Source organism: Bombus flavifrons, chromosome 5 (assembly GCF_040668555.2).
Source record: "Bombus flavifrons isolate JBK064 chromosome 5, iyBomFlav1_principal, whole genome shotgun sequence".
Lineage (NCBI taxonomy): Eukaryota > Metazoa > Arthropoda > Insecta > Hymenoptera > Apidae > Bombus > Bombus flavifrons.
The window spans coordinates 12,363,049-12,385,701 of record NC_138446.1 but is presented as its reverse complement, the minus strand read 5'-3'; the positions used below and the strand labels follow the sequence as shown (position 1 = coordinate 12,385,701).

Below are 22,653 nucleotides of genomic sequence, written 5' to 3'. Positions count from 1 at the left end.
GTATCGTATATATTTATTTATGCTTTATTTTCTACTAGAATCATGTAAATGTAAAATATAATATCGATAGAAATCGAATGACAAATTTGTTTGAGATTTCTTAGTTTTCGAAATGTTTGTATATATTGTTGAATAATATTATTTCATACTATTATTTATTTTGCTTAACATCGTCTAATATATAACAATCAGTATTTACGCAGAAAAACAAATGTTAGCGGGAATTACACTGATAAATACAATAAAAATACGTTTTGTGTAATTTATACGTCTTAAACGAAATGCTTTATTATAAATGTTCTTTCTACTAAAATTGGCAGTTAGACAACAAAATAATTTAATATAAGATTGTTACTCAGAATTGTTCGTCGTAGCGAGTATTTTATTCAAAAAATAGACCTTACAATCTAACTTTTCTTCATAAATAATTATTCTAAACGATTATACTTAGTTAACACTATATTTGTACATCAATGTAAATTTTGTACGCTCACTAAATATGCTGTAAAGCGATGTTTATCAAACCTCCTTTCGGTTAAAAGTAGTTCATAGAAAAAATGCAACAACAAGCAGTCTTCCGCCTCAAATACCTTGTATTAGCGTTTTGTTTTAACGTATTTAAATACATAATTTGTATTTTATAGGCAGTCTCATCATTTTTAATTCTTTACAAAGACCAATGATAATTATACACAAAAGTATAGGTATTGAAGTTTTTAATATATCAATCGTATCAGAAAATATCTGCAAAATATGCGATGGAATTTCCCCAAAGAGAAAATTGGACATTTTTTATTTAGTTTATTGAAGCAAATAAAGAAAATAACGATAGCTGTTATTAGGATGACACCAGTATAGGATATTTATGTAAGTTGATTTCACGAATGAAATAGTTATTATACGAGAATTACGCGTTTGGAAGATTCACTTCTTCTATCGTAGAAATAAGATTATCGAGACCAAATAAAAAGCCTTCTTCGTGGTTGCCCTGTTCCCATGGTTTCCTGTGTGTTACTCTATGTCCATTTGGCAATCCTCGTGTTTTAGCAAAATCGATCAACCAAACGCCAACTTTATCATCGTCGTAGATCATAAAAATACTACTACCAATTATCTGGAAAAGAAATAATGTACGTTGTATTGCTTATTTGTTCTCCTAAAATTCTGTTAAAAAAATTGTTTAAAAACGAAAAGAAAGCAGTTCTTTTTTAACTGTTTTGATGTTCCAAGTATTTAATCACGTATGTACAATTAACACATACTTCGTGAGTTTTGAAGTATTCAGACATCTCGATCTTTGAACGAAGATTTTTCAACCGTGCGAGCAGTTTTTCGCGAGTGTTTTCGCATGTTCCAAGAAATAGATTCATAGTTTCGAGCACTTCCTGGTGTGACTTTACTTTCTTTAGATCGGTGATCGGCGGACCACCGGGTAATTTCATAGCCTCAATTCTAAATCCGTGACTACAGGTCGAGCTCTGTTGCTCACGGAACTGCATGTACCGCAATTTAGTCACGGCACGTTGCTCGTGTTCTTGCTTGGTCGGAGCATTTGGATCAACGGCGATCATCTTTTGATATAGATCCGGTCTAGCGGTCGTCTTTGACACTTCCGATTCGAGGAACGTTCTCGTGCCCATCTTGATATCCATTACGTGCGGATCGTTGAAACCAAATAGTAAATCCTGTAGCTCTATGAACGTGTCACCTTTGTATTCCACTTCACGATAGTATCTAAAACATGAAAATGAAACGCTTTAAAATTAGACAGATAAAATGTTTTTTGAGGATTATATCATTATATCGTTATATACTATTATAAGTAATTTACATTAAGAGATAACTAATCGGACGAAACTTTATCGGAATTTATAGCCTGTCGAAAAAATTGTTTAGTGTTAAAATGTTAAAATTGTTTAATTTCATTACAGCTTATCAATTACATATATCAATCGGTCTAAGCTTCGTTGATAGAAGATTACACGATAATTTACGTACTCTTTGATAACATTCAAGTAGCTTTAATCCCTTTTAATTGTTAGTATATACATTTCTAAAAATGGTAAGAAAACTTTCTTCTTATTTGGAATTCTCTTTCACAATAAAACTATATGCTATATTTATCATATATTTGAGACAATGAAACTTCTTACTTAAGTAATTATTAATTTATGTATTTTATTTACCTTGGAATGCAATCCCGTAATTCCTTGTCTTTGCTAAGGGCTTCGTAAACAATTCTCTCTGTATTTTCTGCTCCTCCAGTTTTTCTCTTCCAAACTGTTCCAGGCCCAGCGGGAGCGAAACCATCCGGATGCCCGGATAATTGAAACCAAGATTTTAATCTGTTTTTCAACAGAACGTCACTGGCTGGGGCTGTTAAATCCAAGGCGTTCTACAAGAAACAAATAGTACAAATTTTCATATAAATATAATTAATAACTAGATTCCAGATATAATTAGTTCTTAGCAATGATCAAATTTACGATAAAACTATATACATAATTTGTTTATTTGCAGCTATTTAACAATAGATAATGCATACATGTAAAAGTAAATTACAATTGGACTTTAGTATATATTATATTTTTTCAACAGATAATGGATCTTAAACGTATCGCTATGATAATAGTAGTAATGGTAATAACAACAGTCAAATAGTAGTAGTAATAATGCAATTTTGTAAAATTACGTTGTAACATTTTAGAATTTCTGAAATTTTACGAATATCAATTATATTTCAGTAGATAGGATAATTCATTGTTGCTTGTTGTTATTTATATAATTATTTTATGTATTTCGAACGTGCTAATTATTTCTTAGATTAAGACTTTACCAAGGATGAATTTCTGCACGTCGATGTTGCCCGTTACATAGCTGTCAGACATTTCTCTTTCAACAGTATCTCTACAGTGAAATATAATTGAATAAAATAACGTTTAGGATAAATACTAAAAACAAACAATGTCAGATAAAGGAATAACATTTTACTTTCGTATAGTTCGTTTCTTTTATATGAACAATAAATATATACAAAGGGAAAATCATTATATCGGAGAAATAACGTTTAAAATGGAAAACATTCTATTGTATTATCCCTTTGTTAAATTCTTAATATTTATTAACGATTATAAATAATTTTGATCGATCGTTAGAATCAACCAGCGCGTACGCGTACAAATTTTTCTATATTTTATTTCAAATTAAAATTTATTAAAAATAGCCATAGAAATTCCATTTCACTGACTACTCTCAATTATTAACGATTCGATGTTTTTCAACATTAGCGAAAAGGTATAAAACGAGAGGATGAATACCAGCGCTAAAAACTTCAACGAAAGATCCTCTTCTGGCATAGTGGTATCGGAAAGGACCAGTGGAAACTGTTCCATTTTTTGTATGGTCGCTGCATCATTAGGCAATTTGGCAAGGGCTCCGGTCGAGCTAGATCCAACACTGTTGGACCGATTCGAGCCCATAGAAGTGCCCCTTCGCCATTGACGGAAGGCGCTGTAAGTGCTGCTCGACGAAGCATCCTTCTGCCTTCGATGTTCCTTGTGGTTCGAATTATGATTCAGCCGCGTTTGCTCTTTGCTCGAAGGCTGTAACCAAAAAAATCTACTAAGAATTTAATCTAGCCGATACGATTCTAGTTGAAATCGTTGCTCGATTATTTCGAAATTAATCTCTTTAATAATTTCCGTATTCATTCAGAGTTCAAAGATATTTTATCTTCCTTAAGTATTATTAAACTTCGACTACTGTATAGACCGTTTGATACGAGAGAATTATTCATTTATACGGATATTATCGCTGGCCGCTAAGACTACGGATTTTTATGGATTTATAGAAAATTTCGAAGCTATAGATATAAAAATATATCAAATATCCAAAATATAGTACTTGCTATAATATTTAGCAATGAAAAAAATATTTTCTACCTAGGTTAAAGTAAAAATTCGCATAAATATCTACTATTTATTATACTATAGTTTCGCGTTATATCGTATACGTATGTCCTCTTCACTTTCATTAAACATTTCATAAAACATTTCGTTTGCAAAGCACAGGTAGCTGTTATATAATGACATTTTTTACTGCCCTCAAGAAGGAACGAATTTATAAGATGAAGAACATGATTAAACTGCGTCGTTGTTGTGACTGTACAAAAAAGATATTCGGCATTTATTTGCAAAATTCAACGGAGCTGAGTAACAGAATATCGAGCCTCGGCAGCATAACGTCAGAACGATAGATATTCGATTGGATATAGCAAAAACGACCGTAGTGAACGTGTGGCCAAAAGTCCAATGGATTTCGAAAATAAATTTACACACCTCCTTTCTATAAGATAAAAATAGTGTGCGATTGTTACGCGACTCGTGCATTTTGTAATCAAGCACCGGTTCATATACGAAGAGGGGAAAAAACGAGGAATGCTCATTTCTCCTGATTTTCCAATTTACAACACATTTCCTTCGCGAGAACTGAAGTTGCTGAACTATCAAATCGCAATGATTATAACGTTCAAAATGTCTCTATTAAATATCATTACTGACTAATAATAAAAAAAAAAAAAAAAAAAAAAAGGAGAACAAGGAACGTCTACTGTAAAATAAATATTTTGTTATAATCATTCTTTTTTTACGACCTCTAAATAATGTTGAAATTTCATTTTACGAACGGTATAGTCAAACTCGTAAGAATGTTGTTCCTTTTCTATTCTAATGGACTAAAATATCAAGATGTAATTTTCTCGATAAAAGCTATTCCGTGGCATTCCTTGTACTTTCCCTTGCTCTTCGTATGAAATCGAACGTATCCTTCGTTCGTCAATCGAAAGCGACTGAAGCAAGGAGTAAGGAGAGCGTGCAGCAGGCGCAATGCACATGCCCGCACGTGGTCCAGCGCACGCAACAAATCGAAATCCATCGGTAAGCGTCGTTAATTGAGTTTAACGAGTGGCGAGCGTCTCGTGCTAATTGCCGCAACGCCATTCATAAATAATCCAATTAAGACGTGTCACGTGTATTTTTCGCTGCGAGTGTCAAGCGAGTCGCGATTGTAACAATTGAACGGTCGTCGCGCGTAATGTTCGGATAATTGCGTGTAAATTGGTAGCCGGAACTAGACACGCGGAACATATATATACATATGTATATATACGCGTAGAGAGCTGATAGAGTGTAAATGGAATGTAAAATGGAAGGAAACGCGTGGTTACGAGAATAAGTCGTTCGTATCGACAGAGTTTCTCTAGGGACCTTTAAGTAAGTAATTTGCGATAAACCTGACGTTATCTAACGTCGAACAATTTATCGGAATTCTATATTTTCCTAAGGATAATATAAGTTGATAAGTTTCGTTTTTAGGATAACAGGGACGAACTTTTGATCTTTGGTTTCGTCACGGAAACTGATAAAAAACCGAGCATGTAATTGTAACAATGATTAACCAATCAGCAAGAAAAATCGATCAGTAGGGCGTTGATTACGATTTTTCTTTCCTTCGATTAAATGTTTAATGGTTTTACGCATAGATTACTACGCGTTAAAATACAATATGGACGAGGATTTTTCTCCTTATACCCATAGATAGATACCTATAGATCAATTTATAAAGAATATATCCAGTTGTTCTATTTTTAGTTTACCATTCCGATACATAGTTACGGTACTATCTGTTCGATATAGTAGTATTTTTGTCGAATATTTTCAACGTAGAATAAATAGCGTGGCTGTTGAAAACAACTGGTTAATAGCGTGACGAGAAGCGTGCTTCGATCGGACAGGTGGTTCGTCGTGGAATTCGATTTCGCGATACGCCATTCATTTTAATTTAGTCGACAAGGTCCGAACGTGAGGACATGGCAAAATTATACCTTGCAATTCCCCAACGTGATTCCATATTACAATGGCGATTGAGATTGGTGGCGAATCGAATGATTGATCGGCATTGTTTCTGAATTGGGCTGAGTTAACGATTGTAACGTTGAGACTATAATACATACATTTAACGTTCTTTGATCAAGAAATATAAAGTAAGAACTACACGGTGATATTGCTACACGTTTATAAAGTTCTACGACAAATTGTATATTTGTGTACACAGTCAATTACAGAAATTTACATACATCCTTTAGATAGAAAATATTATAGTAGAAACGTTAGCCGTACGAAACTTTTCGACACATTCAGACGCATATTAAGTTAAAATGTAACGCAATTTATTTACTTTCACCTTTATTATGGAAAAAAGAAGTAAGAAAAATATAAAATACGATGTCATAGAAATCACGTGCATCCGTTGTATCCACACGAAATCATACAAATGACGAGTTTAATGTAATATTAAACCTTGTAGGTCTTCCTATTGACATTGAAAAAAGGAAAGGTTTCGTAACTTCTGACGTAACTTTATCTCAAGATGCTTTTGAAATAAATGTTTTAATACTTTATATTTCTCTTAGAAATTCATTAACGCATTAATGGCACTTGTATTGAGACGTAAGCATAACAAATTTTATTGCAAAGTGTATTTTTATTTCCTCTGGTAAATCACATACACAAAATTCCATAGATAAATTTTTGTAACTCGTTGATATACAGGGTGGTTGGTAGCTGGTGGTACAAGCGGAAAGGGGGTGATTTTACGCGAAAAAAGAAGTCGAAAATGTAGAATAAAGATTTTTCGTTCGAGGCTTTGTTTTCGAGAAAATCGACTTTGAATTTTCGCTCGGTACGCCTGCACTTTATCGCGTCTCGTTATAACGGATCTCACTGTAGATCGTTGTCTCGATGGAAAAATTAAAAAAAAAAAAATTTTTTTTATTCTATATTTTCGACTTCTTTTTTCGCGTAGAATCACCCCCTTTCCGCTTGTACCACCAGTTACCAACCACCCTGTATATATATATAACTGATATATTTTATATATATTTTTATATGATATATATATTTTAACTGATATATATATATATATATATATATATATATATATATATATATATATATCAGTTAAAAAAGAAAGAAGAAAGGAATTTAACCATTTCATTTGAAGCAATTTAATGCATCCGATTGACGTTGGCTCGTCACCGTGATCCGCGTTGCTCGCATTTCAAATGAATATATACGAGGGTCGTTACACTGTGCGTAACCGGCCAGTATATTTGATCGTAGTAAACAACCACGTGGCAATCAAGGAGATTCGAATTGCGCTGGCGCAACAGTTATTGTCACGATGAGAATTACGTCAAATGCTAGTTAGATGACCGACTATAAATAACCATAGAAAAGTAGAATATTTCGCGAATAAAACAGGAAAGTACACCATTCTTTAATACTAGATGACTGCTTGAACAATCGGCAACGCGCGTGTATAACGCGATGCGAGGTAAAATGTAACTTCGAGTCGAGTCAACTTTGAAATGTCAATTTCGAGTAATTTTACTATTTGCGTTCAAATATAGGTAGACTAGGCGTTTTTAAAATGAAAATTTTATCAACAGTATAATGTATCTTGTTTTTCGTTGCAAACGTATCGTTGCTTGGGCAGATTTTGTTTGTGTCACGTAATTATACGTTTGAAGAGTCATGAGTCAGTACGACTGATTATGGCAAACACGATGATAGTTTCAGACAATAAAACTGTCGTTATTCGATCCTATTGTTGGTGCGGTATTTCACAATGGTATATTTTCTCGTTTTTGACGCGACGTAGAAATAAAAATTCACCGCAGTTCTTTTATATTTTTACGTATCGTGTCTACGTGGTTTATAAATCAAATTTCTCTGTTCGATCAAAAAGATATAAATACGAGTTTACGACGTAACGATAATTTGCAAATTAAATTTTTCTGCTTGATTAGATCTGAATGTTGAATCGAAACAAGTTGGTATAAACGGACTATAAATCACGGTAGAAGGAACACAATTGCTTGGATCGTCCGTTCGTGAGTACTCGCAGAGTCGATAGAGGAGTTCAGGATATTTACATTCGATATACGATCATGATCGATCGGATGCCGGTAATCACGGCACGCTTGGAATAAAATATGTAAGGAATGTACGTGTATAACGAGCTGTCTTCGGTGCAAATGTCAACATATAACCAGCAAAACAGCTTTCGAGGAATGGTTTATGAAACGGTAGATCGAAAGCTACGCGTAGACAGCAATGACGTTGGAAACTCGGTTTTACGATCTATTTTTTTTTTCTTCTTTTTTTATCTTGAATCGCATTTGCGATACATTTATGCGTTGTTCGGTATCGATAACGAAATCTATAGTCGAAATTCTAAAACTGATCCGTCAACGTAAGAGGACACAAATCGTATTCAAAATTTTAATGAGCGAATAAACATATGTTAATTCGGCATGATACTTTCAGCGATGAATTTCAATCATCAACTGTTCTGTAGAGAATGGAACGGATAATTACTATGGTTTTTTAGTATTTTACTATGTGTTTTTAATCGCTGTAGATTTTAAGATAAAAGTTATCTTTCTTGCGTAAAATACCGGCGCGTATAATCGATCGATGGCTCTATCAATATCGGTGATTAAATCGACATGGATCTTTGAGGATTTTGGAACTTCCTTACTACTCGAAAGCATTAGAAATAATTATACGAAGTTATAAGAAACGAGGCTGATGATTTTCATTTTCTTACAACAGTATATATACGGTAGAATATAAGGATCCGATAAAATTGATATCACTTTTTTTTTTTACTTGAAAACAAAAAGGAAGAGGAGGAGGAGTGTATTCTTTTGTTTGACAAACGTGTCGAACAATAAATCACGCACCTACGCCTTAGCCTTCGGCTATATCGTCACAAGAACGAGGAAAAAGAAGCTTGTAACTCGTTTCGTAAGTAGAGTCGTGTTTTACGGAGCATTGACGTCACTGGTGTATTCAGATTGCATTGTTGCAGATAAGTTTCAATCGAGCACCGTTCCAGTTTTAACGTTTAACAACGGGAGCCACCAGATAAGCCAGATTCACTGCATATCCAACCCGATAAGAGAATCCGAGGGGAAAAACAGGATTCATTCGTAATTCACATTTCTAAACATTTTATGTTATATTGGCCTTATATACTGGCTACAGAAAATATTGGAACATACACTTACCTTCTAATAAATAAAATTTCATTTTCATAAGAAGACATTTTTTTGAATCGTATGAAAGTGCTGCTAGCTAAACTACTGATACTGAAATTTAATACGTTTTGAATCTAATTAATTAGCGTGTAGATGCTATAATAAATACAATAGCGTACCAATGCTTTCTATAGTCACTGCATAGCAACTTGTATCGTCATATCGAAACGCACGGTTATCCCCTTTTTATTATTATTATTATTTTTTTATTTTTGTTTTACTAATATTATTTATTCTGTATTCTTATATTATTTTGCAAAGCGTGACAAATAACGCGGCAAAATAGTGGAAAAGAAGTGCGCGCAACGCGCGCAAACATCACGATCGCGGAAGCGCGATGTTTTTCTTTAGAAGCTTGCGTCGTCCTCGATAAAACGGATGGCGAAATTTTCATCCGAACCATACACCAGAAAAGCGACAACGACCTCGGCTCAAGTGCGTCAATGCACGAGCAAGACGATTTGATAAAAGTGCAACCGTAGCTTGTCTTCTTTGCGAAAGCGAGGCGAATTGTTGTCTGGAAATAATGGGATAAGATCGCGTACACGCGCCTTATATTATTTGCTGATTTTTATTCTTCGTGACTGAATCGCGAACGCCGACCTCTTTTCGCGCACGAAATATCGCGCCGCTGATCTTAGTAAATTGCACGTCGTTTACAGAAAAATTGCTAGGAAATAAGCACAGGAAAGTTCAGGTTTAGATTAAACAAAATTTGGATACTTATCTTTAATTCTATCGTGTTCTTACTCTTATAGTATACTATCTATTGTAACGTAAAATTGTACATTTTTCTACTTTTACTATAATAACGATCGAGGGATATCTTTGTTCTTTGAACCATTTTATTTATAAGAAGCGTGAAACACGCAAAAGTTATAAAACTTACGTATTACAAGTATTTAAAAACTGTGTATATTTTTTAATGTCTATTGAAATGTGACGTCTGTTTCACGTCCATTTCGCATAGACTAGAAGAGCACAGCGGGGTTGAAAAAAAACCAGAAAGAATAATTTTCAAAAAACTACAGAGTCGAATTTCCGAATTCCTGTTAACCTTTGATCTACGACGAACAATCTGGAAAATGTATGTCTTTTCAAAGACACTGGAAGAAAACTCGTTTTGCTATTAACTATTTTAATTGTTTTGTTTAGAACTGCATAGATTTAACGATTTTAAGTTTCAACTTAGACTGCAGAGTTAAGCGATAGTACACGTCGAGTTACAACGTAGGTCTTCAAAGATCTATCGAGTTCAAGTTCGTATATCTGGATATTATGCAATTTTTATGCAAGTGAAAAAGTCATGAAGATCAGCCACTCGTTGATTATCATCCGTTTGGATGAAATTTGAACATCACCTGTGAGAGATTGGTACAATCCCTATGGAAAATATTCATTACGATCAATTCTTCTTCTTTCTTACGTCATATCCTTCGAATGTTAAGGTAAAAAATGTATTAAATCGCTAATGACTATATTGTTTAGGTGCACATAGGTCAACATCAACATACAGGGTATTCGGGCTGTTCCCAGCGTTTTTCTTGTAAATGATCAGCATGCGGAAAAAATGAAAGGGGAAACAGATGAATGGTTCGAACTGAGCTACATGTTCACATGATAAAATTTTGTTCACAGCAGCAAAAATGTATATGCATCTTGCAGTTGCGCTATTTTTTTGAAACGGAAACCTTGCCTGTTTTTTGCACACATCGAAGCCTCTCGTCGTTCTACGAAAAAAACATGTTCGAAGATTCGGTAGTCTAAAAGATATTGTAACTTTAATTTTGTAAAATTTATCGTAAGGCAAAGAAAATATAAATACGAGTGTACTTCGTTACATGTTTCTTCGTTTTCCATATGATAAGTTTTGTATAAAATTAGTTAAAATCTCTTTGAAACCAATCAGTTTTCGACCATGTTACTTTAATACTTGATTTTTTCAATTGATGAGACGATCCGACGAATGCAAGAAAGATATTATCGTGAATATGTATTTCAGTCTAAACCGACCATCTGTTTTTTCCGCTGTTTTCCTCATACTTGTCGTTTACCATAAAAACGCTGGCAACTAATAACATAAACACCTTCTATGATAAAGATGGGAAAAGTAAAAAAAAAAAGAGTCTACGAAGTAAGGCAAATGCTAAACGATGTTAATACGTTTAGTATCATGGATATTTTTTACCAAAGACAGGAATTGTTGTAAGTCGGTTTGCAGAATGCTTATTCAGTCTTAACGCTCAATTAGTAAGACGATACGCTTTTTACGTAATCGGACGAATTGAATTTGATCCTACTTAAAATACTATAGAACGTGCAGTTTCATGTGTTTTATGCTTATAGCTGCACGTGTATGTGTTGTGACATATGTGTGTATATGTAAAAAATGGATTAACTTTTCTTTAGAGCTAATAAGTTACGAACGTGAGTATGTTACACATATATGTGTCTTTATTAAATTTGAATACGTACAATCAAATTATCATTAAATTACCTATATATTTTAATCTGCTGTTAATCGTAAATTTTACTCTTTTTTTTACTTCCATCTTATTTAATGTCCAGCCATAAAGTAACAATAACAGACACGATGATCTAAAAAAACATTTTGAAAATTCTCGATTTTATTTTAGTAGGTTGATGTTAATGTGTTGTTTAGGAGTTCAAGATAATCGCATATCACGCTTTTAATAGCCAATTTTTTCTGAGATAATAGTGACGATAAAATATGACGTAAAATTAATAAATCGATGTTGTTATGGTACTGTGTTATGCTACGTAAATCTTTCATCATAGTTATGCCTAAATTTTTTTTTTATCGCATCTACTAGCTATTACGTGCGTTATAATATGCAAATAAATATGCATTGCACAAATACGAAAGGTTGCTACGGTCCTCGGGAACTTCTCCCTGCGTCAGAAGAAAATAATCTTCTTTTTTCATAGATGACATTGATTAACAGTAATTACAATCAATCGTTATGCAATTTTTTCAAGCGCATGTAAATTTCCTCCTGTAGTAATAAAATTCTAGAATAGTGTAACTAATTTATGCGATACATTCAAATTCCACCGTGATATATTAACGCTTTTATTGTATATTGTGCCTTCCGTTCCTCTCATTCCCCAATTTCCATATTTATAACTTTTGCCCTTTTTTTATTCTGCATAGAAGTCAAAAATATATTACAATTATATATCACGTTTTAACGTTAACAAAATCTTGAATCAATAGCATATTTCTGGATATTTCTCCTTTTGTTTAATACTTTTTTAAATACTAGTAACAACTTTCACAGTGAAAGACTATTACGCGGTCGAATTAAGGAAACGAACAACTATGTCTGTAATGTGTTCTAAGAAGAATAACAATCTGGAAATTCAGAATAGACGAAGCGGAAAACAAGACAAGAACAAGATGAAAACGAGGCAGAAACATGATAAAAGAGGCAAAAACAAGGTATAAACGTGATAAACGAAGCGAGGTAGAAACGAGGTCAAAAAATGTCGTAACACGAGTATAAGAAATATAAAGAACAACAAAAAGCCAGTTTCTCAATTAAAATGACGCGGAAATTAAATACTAGATCGACGTCAATGACATGATGCATATGTATATGTATATTACTTGTTGTCGCTTTAAGCAAATGAGGGCTCTAAAATGTCGATCAATGATCCCCTACAAACGTGACCCCACAGGAAAAAAACAATTTATAAATCAAGCCTGACTTTATATGTACTATCATCAATCGAAAGCCATTCGATCATGTGGTTATATTTTTTAACGATAACACCAACACGCCATTTGTTATTAAATAGACATTTTCCAATTCGTCAACTAAATATAGTATCGTGTATTTGCCTATATGTATATTCTATGTTTTATGTATGTAAAGCGAAGAAAATAAATTTTCTTTTATACTTTAAATCTTTAGAACTTGAATATATAAATTTTATATCAATACGATATTAGTATAAGTTTGGTAATAAATATTATTTGGTAAAACATCTTCTGAAAAAAGAAAAACAGAATAAGAAAGACTAGCGAATGATTTTTACGTAATAGATAAGTTTTGAGAGATATTTGTCTCGATTTCTCACGCTCTGCAATTATGATTAGGATTAATATTACTGTATTACATAATCAAATTGTAAAGAAAACAATAATTTATCAATGAAAAGGTACTAATTCGCTGTCTATTCAATTACTTGACAAATAATTATTCTTCTCGTCTGTTTTATATTGGAAATTATTGTTGAACAGCAGGTAATTTATTTCTATTGAACAATTTTCCTGACAGTCTGCATGTATAAGTGGTTTCGTGTTAAAGAATATAAAACGAAAGCGAAGTATAATTTAATTTACTGGGTAATACTGATTATTATCATTATAGAGACATTATATGTTTACTCTGATATTATATTCTCCAGTGACGCGTTATTACAATAAATGTAGGTATCTCGAAATATCAAATAAATTTGACATCTTTGTAGAAACTTACATGCTACGATATCGAATTCCAAGACATATTGACTTTTTCCTCTGAATTGTGTAATCAGTATTAAGATTTAAGTGCTCAAGTACTTTCATTGAACCAAGTTATGGTTACAACGTGCTTGGCATTTTCAGATAAAAGGAATAACACATGCTCTGTACGATGAGAATAAACGATTAATTTAAGAAGCTACATAATCGTAACTCTTGTTAATGCCGATATGAACTGGCAGATAAAAAAGCTGATGTACATATGTATACATATATAAATATATATATACACATTTGATAAATAAAATCCATGTTAATATATTGTTTCTTAATCATTCTGGAGAACCTCCGCCAACGATATCCGAGATTATTATGATACGATGTATCATTAGAAGTACGACAATTTCAAAGCAGCACGCTCACAGAGATTTATCTTTTATCAATCGCGTATACAGTTTCGTAATCGATAAACATTCCACCTTAGCCTATAAAAATGCCTAAACGCAACATCACCCGAACGCCATCATCCACGGTGTTTATAAACAGTTAAATCTACAAATGGTATAAGGTCGTACTAAAAATACTCTGCAATCTACGTGTCACTATACGTATCTAATTAATGGCTCGATTAACATAAATAGTTTAGCGACAAAGGTCGTGGCGAGAGCTATCGATCCTGTTTACGTGGAGCTCCTTTTAACCAATGATTCTTAACTTCTATATCATCTTTATTATTGTTCCTTTCTCTACCTGAGATCGATATCTATTTTTGGAACAAAATCGAAATGAGAAAAAAATATTTCTCGATGCTTCTTTAAGAAGATCATTGATATTTCTACAAGGATACCTTCACCTCATTGTTATTCTCTCTTCCTGCTAGACGAGTGACCCGTGGTCCATATGAAACTAGTTTTTTAATAGTCTGCTGGTGTTCCAGATAGATCATTGGTCTTTAGACTCGACATTTTCGCTTTGCTCGCATACAATGCTCGTAAAAGTCGAATTCTGATATATGTAACGATACTTATGTAATTGGTATAGTAGGCTGTTAACGCGTTTATGATATACAAATGCACGTGCGATTGCAACCAAACTGATACCATTTGGCGAACGTATAGTACCTTTTTAACAGTGTTAATAATAATTGAGCAAACAGGTCAAAGTGATTATATTCCACTTTTGGAAATTTTAGTGCCGAAGTACTTGCTCGTCTTATATAAATTGATCGGTTTCCTCTGCTTTTTGTTTTGCCAAGTTGACCGATTTGGCAAGAGTAACTCAATTACGTATTGCATTATAATTTGCTACGTATTTGTTCTCACTGTTGTCGTTGAGAGTATAGGAAGCAAGGAAATATTTAATCGGTAATTTTTAGTCGATCGTAACGTGATTAATTCTGCTACGATTTGCTTGCACTTCTTTATTTGACTCTTATTTCCATTTTAGTGGAAAAAAGAATTGCAACGGAGGATCATACATACCAATAACAGTTCTTCCATATTTTCCTCGCGTTTGGAGATATTTTTCAACATTAGACAAAATACGATTGGGTCGATAATGAGCAGAAGAATGCGACAGGAATAAAAATGATAAAAACTAAACTTGAAATTTGGAAAGCTGAAACTGGTTGTACCGTATATACGTAATTGATCGAATAACATGTAGAATATTTAAATGAACGTGGTACATATCTCGTGTTCTGTGTGGTTATTAGAATTATTACATTCTCCTTGATTGACGTCGTCTATTACGTAGCAAAAATATGCACCTTGATTTCTTCGTGGTGCGCTCATATCGTATCACGTGAAAGTTATCGATCTATACGAAAAAAAGTAAAAATGAAAAGAAAAAAAAACAAAAACGAGTTAAGAATAGCAGGGCAATAAACAAAGTTGAGTTGATTCCTCCTAATATTAAATTTTCATTGAATTTTGATAATAAAGACGTAAACAATTTATTCGTAATATAACGATCAATCTCGACAGTTTTCGGTAATCATATATGTGTTATAATGATAGTTTTCGACCGGTGCTGCGTTACTTTTTTAAGCTATTACGTGTCTTTTTCACTATAATTTTGTTATCGTCAAACGCGTCTCATCGATCAATCGTAATCGATGGAAATGTCGTCGATTAAAGGTAAATTTACAATAATTACGCTGTATTTGTAAACATCGTGGAAAAAACCAAACTGGCAATGCTTGCTTCCACAGTGTAGATAGATAGTTAGATAGATAATGGATGGAATATGGAATGGAAATATGGAATGGAAATATGGAATGGAAATATGGAATGGAAATTTCATTAAAAGGAAAGAAGGTTTCAATACACAGAATGAGCGTCGCTTTCGAGTTTTCCTCTGCGTTAAAGAATAATTTACTATGTATGATCGAACGGATTTCACGAAGAACAAGAAGCTTCTCTCATCCAATTACTGGACATAAGTAGACCATCCATTTGTTGTTTCGCAGGGTAATGTATCTATTTACGAGGAACGATGTTATATATCGAAGCATAAGTAATTGAAAATTATGAATCATTGATGTCATGTAAAATGATTGTAAATTTATCGTTAAATATATTTTAGTATCTCTTAAGTTGTTGAGTGCAACTGTACTTTTCATACACACTGATAAAAACTGAATAAAATTAACGTATCTATACGCGATTATATATGATAATTTTGTTAGTCTGCATACTACAATTACGATATAGTTTCTGCCTTTGTTTTATTACTACTAAATGATTCTGCAGATACGCGAGGATTATGAGGATTGTTCTACTTTCTGTGTGTACCAGGTTATACGAAGTGTATCCTTCACGTTATAGGAATTATCTGATAGCATATTTATGTATACGGGCACAAATACGATTAATTAACGTGTAACCAGAAAAGCAAGTTTATAATTTTATAAATATACTAGCATTAGTTAGTTAATTAAATTACTTTATGTAGAATAATAATTGGAATTTCTTACGTAGAAGAGTCAATGAATTCTTTGTATAATCGAGCGATACTTCGAAAATTTGGACAGGAAAAATTGAGCAAACTAAGTCAAATGTTTCATGTTCATTTATTACTATTATAGATAAAATATAGTTATAAATAAAATATATTAATACAAGTATCCGTATAATACCGATTATGCAATATCCTTTGTGTTCCTAATGTTTCCTTTGCGTTCAGGAACCTTGATTCCATGTGTCGTACAAAGCGTTTGGAAAGAATCGCGTTATCAAATTGTATTTATGTCTGTCATAAGCTTGATATTCAAAGTATTTTATATCCATGAGAATGATTGTTCCTTTCGTTGCATTTTTTCTTATTTCATAAGCAACAGTATAGTAGTATATGAGATATAATTATCAGCACGAGGAATTTCATAATTGTAACGGATCACACATTCGTTAACAACTCATATTTTCTTGGAATTACACCATAAACACGTATGAATTCCATGGATTTATTATCCTTCTTTATATCCCAATAGTATAATATTAAAACTTCTCATTTTGAAGTAATTTTCTGAAAGATTTGTTTTCAATTGTATCTCTCGTCTAGTACCAACGATATGAATTCGTTCTTCTTGTTCTTTTTCTTTTTTGGACATAGCAACATATTCAATTTAACTTGAAATATTGCTATGAGTCACACACGTACTCCGAATAAATCGTAAGGGCACTGGGAATTTAATGCATACATCGAAGGTTTACGAGTATTTTAAAACAACAGATTACTACGAAACGAGCAAGCAACGTTTCATCGAATTACGGTGTTCACACATTCAAAGTACTGATTTATGAGTACTTTTATCGTTTCTTTTTCAATTGCAACCATCAAATAAGTTGCATGAAGTTAATGGTTTAACACGTTCTCTGTTCCAGATATAAAGTAATCCTTGAATTTGTCATCGAGCACCGCCTTGAATTTATTCATCTGCCTTCATCGAAGGTCGACTGTTCAAATTTCGAAAGTCTGCTGGATTTGTTTTCCTTTGAAATCTTTTTGCCAATTGGTCTCGTATCGCGTTAGCCGCTATTAATGAATAAATAGACACAATATAGATGGTAACAAAATTTTGACTTGCAGTTGCAACGAACAAAAGTGACGTACTAAAAATACAAGACCGGTTTGCATAGCTTAATTTTACTCTTAACAGAAGCGTAACTTAGTCGCTTGGATATACGATTGAACAGGTGCACGAGACTCTATACCATTGCAAGAGTCATAATTGGAAACTTGTACACATCCGTTATTATTAACAATCTATATCACAAAAATTCAAACATTTTCATCTTCGATTCAGAGGCTAATAATAAAATATATTTCATTTTCAATTTCTTAATCTTCAAGTGGGGTCATTGAATCATAGGTCGGGTCATCAAACCACACGAGTTTGGCTTAGATTCGAGTTAATGTACAAGATGTTTCGGAATATTTAATCTTAATTTATATTCTACATGTCCGTGCATAACTTATTAAATAATCTCATACGATTGCTTCGGAAATAAAGTTAACAGGTTATCGTGAAATTAATTAAAATATCATGTTCTGTAGTTAGAATATCTATGCGTTTGGATCAAAATAAAATAAACGAAATCGGTATTAAAACACTGTCAACTTGAACACAGGGTCTTCGTGGTAATTTAATTCAGATAAATGCCAGTAACTTAATGATAAAATATATATGAATCATAACACGTTCCACATTCGGCGTAAAAAAGAGAATATATATTTTTATCTGACAAATTGTCGATCATTTCTTTAGGAAATGCAGAAAAAATCCAAATTTTCTCGTCATCTCCAGCGACTGTTTTATCTCTAATCGAAAGTCAGAATTAATATTAAATGAAACACACCGACGCTGTACGAATAAATACCGTGAAAGGGAATATAACGGCGAATTGGAAAACAGAACAATGTTACCGTTAACGAAGTCACATGTGAATACGGATCAATGTTTTACCAAGAAATACGGCTTCACAATGAATACTTGTTCAAATTGCATCATATTATGAGTCAATTCCTAGATGTACAAGTATGTAGTATCTTGTTTATTCGCGTACAATTAAATTCATGTATTTTACGCGAATGATAAAAAAAAAAAAGAAAACACGCAATCAGATTGCCAATCTCATTTTTATACACCAATTATTCGACCGTGGGTGGTTATGCATTTTTGGTAAATTTAGGATCCAAATATCTGCAGAATGCATATAATATACAAAAGTATAAAACGATATTTCAAGCACAGCGTTTATTATAAAATTTAGTAGGTGAAACAAATTTCTATTTAGATTGGGGTTAGGTTAGCCATAAAGACATAAAATTGCATAAATATTCACAGTCTACTAATTATTTTTCTAACGTTCTAGACGCTTGAAAAAGCACTATATTACAAAGTGTGCATACTACGAAGCATCTCCTATAATGAAACCCTATAGTTACACTACAGTCTATGCATCGTCGAAGTTTCTCGTACTTCGATTGACTATCGAAGGTATTCGTGGCGTGCATCGTGGACTGATGGATCGAAGTAAGTTGTATCTTTCATCAGACGTACCTTGTTGAAGTGAGCTTGCAGAAGCCGCTCATATTGGTCAGCAGCACGGAGACAGAGCCTCGTGGTGAATGCTTCCATTCGTGCTGGTAGGGGCGCGTGGCAAACACTGCTTGACATTATTCCTTTCTTCGAGCTGGCACTCCTCCGGAACACGCACGCACAGTGTGTACAAATAAAATCGTCAGTCGCTACGCACGGACGACGGACGCACTTAAATCGCGATGATCATTTAGAAGCAAGCTAACCTCAATCGACGCTCACGAGTGTATCGGTTACTTTAGGCGTGGCTTCCGACACTTATTCCATTCAAATTTTCAATGCGATTTTCGAATTAATTATATAATAATTTTTCACACTTGTACAAATTTATTCTTATGATCTTGCCCTTCTAGTACTCCCGCGAATATTCGTAGATGCCTCTTTCGAGTGTACTTCTTTCACATGATACAAGCAAACCACTTTCACGTGGTACCTTCGAGTAAAAGTTAACTCTGAAAGTATGGTTCTTCACCTTTGACGTTGTCTACACGTCTTATAAGTTGGAATATCGAAACACCGGATGTTACGATGATACTGCTTCCAATAATTGATTTGTGTTTGCAGAAAGTGAATAATTTCTTAGTGACAATTTCGTTACTTTGAAATGCTATTGAAGAAGCGTGCAAGCAAAACTGTCGATATTGCGCGTGCGCTGTACAGATTAAACTACCCTGCAGAGGAAGTTAAAACGACAATCGTGATTGGTGGAATCGAATTCTTGTCAACGACTTAGTAAACCGTTCTGTTGCTTCCGTATAAATATAAATACGAAAAATAACGTAATAATTCGTTCACTACTTTTCGCTTTCTCAATGCATACTGAGCAGCGGAGAGAGTTACATGTAGTTTTATCGTCTCGACGCTCTCCCCTCCATTTTGTGTCGGCGTCCGATTCTCGCTGGCGCAGATGTCATGTAGGTAAGTATAAACGTAAAGTCAGAACATTGAATAGGGCCATTATTCGGGTCACAGCCCCTTTTTATAGATTGGGTTTATTCCAAAATCGCTATAATATTATATAACACATTTTTTAATCGCAACAATAAATTTATAATAAAAAGATATAGTGTAACACCATTTATTGAATCGAATAGTCGACCGAATTGATTTATATTTGAATTTAAATTTTTATTATATAAATGAAAAATAACAGATAATGAAGAAGAACCGCTTATCAATTAAATATTATACTTTAATTCAGAATTCAAAAGAATAAAACAAATTTATTGTTGTACACGATATACTGTACGTATATTTTTGAATTAATAAATTAAAAGAACGAATTATTAAAGTTTTAGTATTATTAAAGTAATTATAAGAATTACTAAATTCGATACTAAAGTAAAATTAGTTTCATGGGGACTAAAAAATGTGGATAAAATTAAATCTTTTTTAGATAACATGGTTAAAGTTTTTACATCGTATAAAAGTTCAATGATGCTACTTACAGTGACAAGGTTGCAAATAAATCGAAAGATAACGACATTGATCATCGCGTTGTAAATAATCGTCTCTTTATCTATGTTAATTTCTTAAGAGTGTTCATTCAATAGAAACTTTAACTAGAAATTTCAATAATTTGCATTACATTAATTTTATCTTTTCGCTACAATTAGTGAATCTCTAATTTCACATAGTACTAGTAAATTTTTTGCAATATTTTCACTAAACCTTTCTTTTTATGTTTTCCAATATTTTTTTAATTTATGCAATTTACCAGCGACGACGCTAATACAATTAAATACAATTAAAATAATTACAAGGAGAAAGAAAGATAATGCAATTAAACGATGACTATTACTATGTATATTCGTACTATCGTAAAATTAATGATTACCTTCATTACTTGCAGTAATATGATTAAAAATAACTATCTACAGAAAGTAAGAAACGCGATATTCTACAATGATTCTCACTGAAATTCTTCGGCATCGCATAATATCGTAGCTATGCATTTTTCTTTCGTTCATTCAAGGTCTAGGATTGGCTAGCAGAATTTATGAATCATTCAACGGCATGTGACGAGTATCTTTCGATGACTTGAATTATCATTATTAAAATCTTAACAGACCCGTTCCCACTCAAACGTTTTTTTTTTTTTTTTTAGATTATCCTTAACGATTTATCAGATTTTGTTAATTTTAAACTGCAAGATGAAATCTTTGATATTACTGTAAATCAATTTACCCAAACATAATACCGTCTACTACAACTATCTTCTCACAATTATCAACTTATCTTTCTTAAATAAATACGCACATTAATTAGTTTAGTTATAGATAAACTACTGATTTTTATGCCTTTATGGTAAACGTAAAGGTGCGAAAAATCCAAGCGTACGCATAATATCCAAAAATACATAAAACATTCAAAATTCGTGATATTATTGTAAAATGCGTGAATGTTATCCGATAAAGTTCGTTGCAAATCGAGCGTTAAGATTACTCGTTACGGATAAAGCTTTATTCACGTGACATTTTATTTGGTCAAAGTTTTATACGATTCGTAATCTGTTATTTGAGGCGCTACACGATAACTTAATTTTCCGCCGTTCTCTAAACTTTAAGCGTTACCCGAAAAGTCGATCTGCTGACGTAAAAATCTTATCGAGGTGAAAGTCGATGGCGCCCGACAGTTATTCTGATTCACTGTGAAATTTCGAAAACTAGGAACAACGCAAGACGGGTGAAATCATGGCATGTTTTATCGTTAATCGCATAACACATTGACCCATATAATCTTGTCTTTAAGCGATACTAGAAACGTAATTGACCTAGATTACATATTGATGTGCGTGCGATAGAATGCAACTGTAGCTCTAGGTATTCGATATAGTTTCCAAAGGTAACGTTTCAATATTTATTAATACGGAACAAGATATTCCACATTTGTACAGCTGTGCTATTCGCGTTAGTGGTTTGTTGCTCTTTGCGATCTGCCAACCCTATGAACCAAGGTCTGCGTCGATAGGATCTTTTCAAAATTGCGAATACTATAATTAGTAAATTATTCGACGGTCGTATCATCTATTTCTATTGTTGCCTTATATTCAAAGACACAAACGATAATTTCTTTGTTATAAAATAACATTTAAACACGATGCCGATAAAGACCATCTCTGAGCCATTCCACAATCGTGTGAAAATCACGTGAAAGCGGTACAATGTGTTATTCGACGTGTCAATTCAGCGGTTAAAGATAGTTGCAATAACAGTGTGCGATAAAAAAAAAAAAGAATTTGACGTCACATCCAGTAGATGCGCGTCACTTACGATACCCTCCCAAATTTGAATTGGTTATCGGACTGAAATGATACCGATATGAGAGAAAAAACAAAACTTAGTCAAAAGAAAACGCTTGCTCCGGAGCGAATGAAGTCCGTAACACGCAGACTCGTTC

General features: G+C 33.1%; 1 protein-coding gene across 2 annotated transcripts; it reads right to left on the bottom strand.

The window, feature by feature from the left end:
- Nucleotides 1-3: 3 nt before the first annotated feature.
- IP3K1 (inositol-trisphosphate 3-kinase-like protein) lies at nt 4-20,088 on the bottom strand. Of its 2 annotated transcripts, none has more exons than XM_069112600.1 (5): nt 19,216-20,088; nt 3,318-3,618; nt 2,187-2,395; nt 1,263-1,734; nt 4-1,114 (listed from the first exon to the last, which is right to left on the bottom strand). In XM_069112600.1, exons 1-5 carry the CDS (start codon nt 19,245-19,247, stop codon nt 908-910), a joined length of 1,221 nt encoding a protein of 406 aa, XP_068968701.1. In that variant the 5' UTR covers nt 19,248-20,088; the 3' UTR covers nt 4-907. The 2 variants fall into 2 exon arrangements, with proteins under 2 accessions (XP_068968701.1, XP_068968700.1); XM_069112599.1 differs by having other exon boundaries at nt 3,318-3,602.
- Nucleotides 20,089-22,653: the final 2,565 nt, after the last annotated feature.

Bases quoted from the DNA above. Each gene is read 5' to 3' on its own strand.
- IP3K1 (XM_069112599.1), bottom strand. From the start codon at position 19,332: ATGTCAAGCAGTGTTTGCCACGCGCCCCTACCAGCACGAATGGAAGCA. The intron at 3,603-19,215 runs GTACGTCTGATG...TTTTGGTTACAG, and splicing joins TGCAAGCTCACTTCAACAAG to CCTTCGAGCAAAGAGCAAAC. The intron at 1,735-2,186 runs GTAAATAAAATA...TTCATGTTTTAG, and splicing joins TTACGGGATTGCATTCCAAG to ATACTATCGTGAAGTGGAAT.